The 5906-nt window shown below is 44.8% G+C and overlaps 1 protein-coding gene across 1 annotated transcript; it reads right to left on the reverse strand.

Moving 5' to 3' along the window:
• Positions 1-1895: 1895 nt before the first annotated feature.
• Positions 1896-5044, reverse strand: LOC123448414 (DNA-directed RNA polymerase I subunit rpa49). Its single transcript, XM_045125276.1, has 4 exons — positions 4584-5044; positions 3937-4083; positions 2949-3254; positions 1896-2483 (listed from the first exon to the last, which is right to left on the reverse strand). Exons 1-4 carry the CDS (start codon positions 4956-4958, stop codon positions 2046-2048), a joined length of 1266 nt encoding a protein of 421 aa, XP_044981211.1. The 5' UTR covers positions 4959-5044; the 3' UTR covers positions 1896-2045.
• Positions 5045-5906: the final 862 nt, after the last annotated feature.

Here is a 5906-nt window from a genome sequence, read left to right on the forward strand (position 1 = left end):
GGCGCATCAGCGTGAACGCTAACCTCCCGATCCGATTTGGATCGGAGATGACAGCGACACGGCGAGGGAGGACCGCGGCTGGCGCGGGGCTCCGGCGACCCTAGCTGGCGACTGAATGCGACGGCGGCGGGGCTCCAAGGCCGGCGACGAGGCAGACATAGGAGGCGGACTGGGGGTGACGGGATCCGGCTCGGGTCTTCTCGGTCGCGGAGGAGGCGCTCGGGGCCGGCGGGCAACACGGGGTGCTGGTGCTCCGGCCGGTCAAGGCGGCGAGGGCGGAGGCCTGCGGCGACGCAAGGCGGCTGCAGGGCACCGAGAGGCGGGCGCGGCGGCGGCGATGCGGTGCTCGGGCGGCGCGGCCAGGAGCGGAAGGAGATCGGGCTCCCGATCTGGAGCTGGCCGGGGATGGGCCTGCCCGGGCCCGATCTGGGTTCGACGGGCCCGACGGCTGAGGAAGGAGGCGCTGGTTGCGGTGGGAGGCGGCGGCTAGGGTAGGTTTAGCATGGGAAACGAGGTGGCTAGGGTTTGGTTGTCTATTAACAGACAACGGGGCTAGGGTTAGCTAATCAGGGCGCTTTCGGATCATCCAATCTCGATCGAATGCTCCAGAAACGTCCTAGGGCTAGGTTAGGCTGTGTAGAAGGGGTGTAGGCTGAGACGAGAGGGAAACGGTGCGGCGCGGCAACGCGATTTGATCACCGAAAAACGTCCGATAAATAACCGAAGACGGTGCCGCTACGTCGACCATTTGGATATCAAACAGAATCCGATCGCGACAAAAATTGGCAGGCGTCCTACCTATAATTAAATAAGACCGCGCGTCAAGTTTCAACCCAATCAGAATAAGTTTTATACACACTTTTAAAAATAAGGATTTGACAAAGTCGTGAACACGTGCGTGTGTGGTCGGGCTTAAAACGGACAATGACGATAACGAAAAGAACCGGCAACTAATAACGGATGCAAGTTTTGAAAACTGACGGCAACGGAGTGTCGATGCAATGCAGATGATACGCATGATGAATACGACACACAAAGGAACCACAACAGAAAAATGAAATAAAAGGGAATCTTCTGAAGCGTCAGTCTAGGACTGTCATAATATACATTCATATATAGTACATAATAAAACATTTAAAAAGAGTTATTTAAGAACCGAGGGCGTATATTTAAAAACGGAGGAGGTAGATGTGTACTCATCGACCCGTTGAATGTTAGTGCTGGTGGCGAGCAGCAGGTGGCGATAGGGGCTGTGCAGGTTTTTTACTTCCGTGGCAGCGGGCTTGTTTAGGCTGGAATCAGAATCAATGTAAAATAAATACGCATGTATTTTTATTTTAGATGTAACTTACAGACCAAGAGCAATTTACGGGTGTAAACAAAAACGACGAACAGTGGCCTATATTTTTTACAATGGTTCCAAACAGGGCCTTAGGTCGCCAAGCCTTCCATCTGCCGGTAAAATCTCATGGTCGACCCAATTTATCTTCAATTGATAGCTCACAGGTTTGATATGATTTGGAGATGAGGTGAGATACATAAGGATGACGTAGGAGAAGCAGGTAAGATTCAGAATTCACTTTCTATATCTCGGTAATTCTTTTTTCTTTCTTCTTTTTATCTCGGTAATTCATCTCTGAGCCCGAGCTCACCTACTCCCGCTAAATATTTATAGTTAAAAATAGAAAATGTGTTCAAAAAAAACTTTTTCTTTGTGTGGTGCAAGATGCTTGAGTGCGTGATACCCATGTCAAATATGGTGAAGTTCGGACATTCGAGGAGCCCATGGCAAAAAAGACAAAATGACAACACTTTCCGAAAGAAAGAAAAATACAAGCAAATGACGACTCAACCCACAGCAAGGTCGATACCAAGATGTAGCATCAAAAACCAAATTCCAGTAGCAAGCAAATTATATATCAGTAATGTGGTTCCTCTCTTGTAGCAATTCCCAAGCAACAATGGTGAAACTGAGCTGAGGGCACACAGCTTCGACAGTGGCAATGCATACCTTTCCTATCAAATGGAAACCAGTACTGAGATGATTATTTTCGCCGCCTTCTCCTTGTGACTTGTTGTGGGAACTTGAGGGGGGCTGGAAGTGTCATAAAAAAGGGTTTAAAAGCACCTGTTGACACGGACTTGCATCCCAGCTGGTCATAATACGGTTTAAGCATCTGGCGGTTCATTTTCAAGTCTGCACATATATCAGTAGGTTCAGATCTGAAGTCATCAGCAAAAAGTGTGAGCACTAAAATGTAATTGATCAGAAGCTCGTATTTTTCTGTCGACAAGGAAGAAGACCCTGGCTCCGTGAACATCAGCAACAACTTGCGGTGCACGGCCTGCGGGATCATTGGTCCACGGATGGTCTGGTCTTTTTCCTTTCTTTTCTGCTTGGACATGGAGCTGTTGCGCGCCAACAAGGACAGGAGATGTGTGATGTAGGATAGTATCCAAGCAAGCCTTTCCTGATCTTCACCCTACAAAACAAGACAAAAGCTACTGATTTTACATCACATGGAATAATAAGTGAAGCAACTCTAGAAATGCACCTTCTAAATTAACTTTAGCACAATATTGGGCAGACCGTTAGTTTCCACATTTTGGCAGCATAACTCAGTAAATATCTAAAAAGTAGAAACATGGAACAGTAGCAACAATAGTGTCCTGATATCTGCCATCCAAATACAACAGAAAGAATGTGTGCCTCGCGTCACACATAAACTGCCTATGGAGTAAGGATGCATCCTAGACAGATCCACTGCAGAAAAATATCATGACAGCGTAAAAACATCAGTTTTTCTTCTCACCAATCCTGCTCAAGTCTAGAATAAAGCTTGTTTCAAGAAGCTGGATACTACTGTAAGCATGTTGGTATTGAAACAAAACAAGATCTTGCGAGCACCAGATAACAAGAAAAGACATAGAAAACCATCACTATTTACCTGAAGCTCATGTAACTTATTCACACGATTGGAGACAAAACTCCCATAGCCTTTCAAACCAAATTCTCCCGATTCGAAGTGTCCCACAATGTCTAGAAGGTGTGGCCGTATATTTTTTGGAATGATCTCATCAAAAAGATATGCCTTTTCAGATGTATCCGCAGCAGGATCATAAGGTGGAATGTTGCGAACTTCCATTGATGCCTGACTATCAGTGGCATCTGCGGTCTTGGACTCTCCAAGATCAAGGTCCAAATAAGCAGAAGGGTCATTCCTTTGTTCTTTTAGTGACTTCCACTTATTATCCTGCAAGGTATAGGAATACATATCTTCAACTTAACCAAAACATGTTTGTATCCAAAACTTAAGTGTTAAGCATGACAGAGGAACACTCTTAAGATGGGAGAAGAGGAGAAGACAAAAAATAGTCATGTAACATCATGAAAATGACGGTGACCTATTTAAAATGGAAAATGTTATGTTCACACATGTAACGAGTCTGTGGAAGCTTATTTTTACTTAAAAACCCATTTACATACATATTTTTCGAACCGGGCTTCTCCCCTTTCCATTATAAAGCATAACGGAAATACAAAGTTTTCTCCGAACCAGAAGTAGAGAAAGGGAAAGGGAAAGAAGCGAGTTCGGGGCAATACCAGGAAACCCACCGTCTGCGCCTGTCATCAGGAACACAAACTATGGGGCGAAAACCTGGGAGTATACAAGAAAATACAGTATTTTCTTGTTACACTAAAAAAAGAGGAAAAACCAAGTTTATCTAAATGCACAAAACTATTGTAGCAAGAGGTATATTATCTTCATGACAGTCAATGCTAAATATTTCCAATATTACAACAAGAAAAAACAGTGACACCTTTCATTCATGACCAAAATTCAACGCTCAGGCTCACAGCATGGAATAAAATAATTACAAAAGAACCAAATATAGTAAACAGCAAAGACAGTAGACCCTGTAACACAAACATACCTTATCCTTATCTTTCTTGGTCCCATAAGCCTGGGTAAGATCTTGTCTGTTTAATTCAGTATCTGCTACAGAAGAACATGCTTCTGCTGCTGACTGTTGTGAATGGGCCGGTTGCTGCACCTCAAAGTGTGGCTCTAGCCTCAAAATCTGTTTGAAAATACAAACATTCAAAATAATGCTACATATCCTCCAATCACAAGTGCTAATTTTATTCAAACTAAATAAACCTCAGATACATTTAAGTGTAAACCATTATAATGGTCATACTGAGAAAGAAAATTCACTTGCAGCAGTTCAGATACCACCTCACCAACCACAGGAACTGGGAGGAGACACATCTGCTCACAAATTCTTAAATTATGCTAGCAATGTTACAAATCACCCAGTTGCAGCATTTATTTTGAATCAAGGAGCTTAACCATAAAACCAATTACAGATTCGCGCAGTTCTAATGCCCACCCTAAATCTTTGTTCCTTTAAGCAAGCATGCCAGTTCTTAGGACAAGAATTGATTTATAACAGGACTAGAACTGCTTATAAGTATAAATGGGATCATAAGATTTCAAGCCAACTAAGAACAATACTATGTATAGAATTGCTTAAACAAGACCGAAGAACTTTGGCGCCATCGGGATGGAGATGCTCACCTTGTTAGAGGCGATGGGGACAATCTTGAGGGTGCCGGTGGCCTTGTCGAGGACGCCGAGGGCGTAGCCGCAGAGCTGCGGTGCAGCGGCCTCGCCGGCGTAGCTCCGGCCGACGAAGTCGGGGCCTCCACCAGGGGCGTCGACCACTAGCTCGACGCGGTTATGGTGCTTCTCGTGGCGGAACAAACGCGCACGTGGGGGGTCTGCGGCCGCGAGGGGGTCGTAGCCCGTCGGGAAGTAGCCGACGACGGGGGCGGCGGCGCCAGGAAAGGAGGCATCTACAGTCACTTCGATGGCCTTGCGCTTCTTCGAGTGCTTCTTCTTCTTCTTGGAGGAAGCGGCAGGGGACAGGTCTAGGGTTTCGTGGCTCGCCATTGGGGACGGCTCTAGGGTTTTGGAGGTCGTCAATGGTTAGTCCTAGGGTTTTCTCGCTTAAGGCTGAGAAGAAGAATGGAAGTTTGCGCGCAAGTCCTCCACAACCACAATATTGGGTTTCATTAAGCTATTATTTCAGTCCAGTGCCTGGGTATATTAGATATTCTGGTTGAGCAGTTTTTTTTTTGAGAGAGAGAATGACCTTTTTTTCACCTTGCATTCCAGCAAAATGAAACTATGGGATCATCCCAATTACTCCCAACTAGTATGTACTCCCTCTATGTTAAAATATATTAAAAAATTGACACCGATGATACGAAAGGAGTACCTCATAGAGAAAGTTAAAAAAGTTAGCACTCCATGGACAATATTCTACGCCACTCTCGCGAACCTTGAGCTCATGACTCAAAGTCGCGGCATATAGTTGTTGCTAATGTTGCAAACAAATTCTCCATCCATCATTTTTGTTTCAGCCACTTTGTGAATTGTCAGCTTGAGTTATCAAGTTTGTATAATCGAGATATTTGTGTTGTCCTTGTGTGAGAGCATTGGAGCCATCATTGTATTCGCAACAAACAACACAGTTTCTGCAAGAAGCCACCATGAATTTGCCTAGGCAAACTCTAATGATAATCCCTGTACTTCTCGTTTGTAACCGTCAAATGTTGCATTAACCTTTATTTTCATGGCTCCTTTAGAAGGGTAGAGACAACCCTCTTTTTCCCTCTATATGTGGCCCTTCTCCCAACGCCACAATTTTTTGTGAGGGCATTGATGGCTAAAGCCCATCAATCGGCAACTAAACTTTTTTGCCATGAACGCTTCACAAATCATCGGTTATGATAACTTCAGGCGGCCCAATTTCTCCTACTGGATTCCATGATCGCGTCAAGATTATGATATCGAAATTACCTCACATATGACTGTTTTTTGTATGATGGGTTGATC

Source organism: Hordeum vulgare, chromosome 4H, assembly GCF_904849725.1.
Source record: "Hordeum vulgare subsp. vulgare chromosome 4H, MorexV3_pseudomolecules_assembly, whole genome shotgun sequence".
NCBI classification, from domain to species: Eukaryota; Viridiplantae; Streptophyta; class Magnoliopsida; order Poales; family Poaceae; genus Hordeum; species Hordeum vulgare.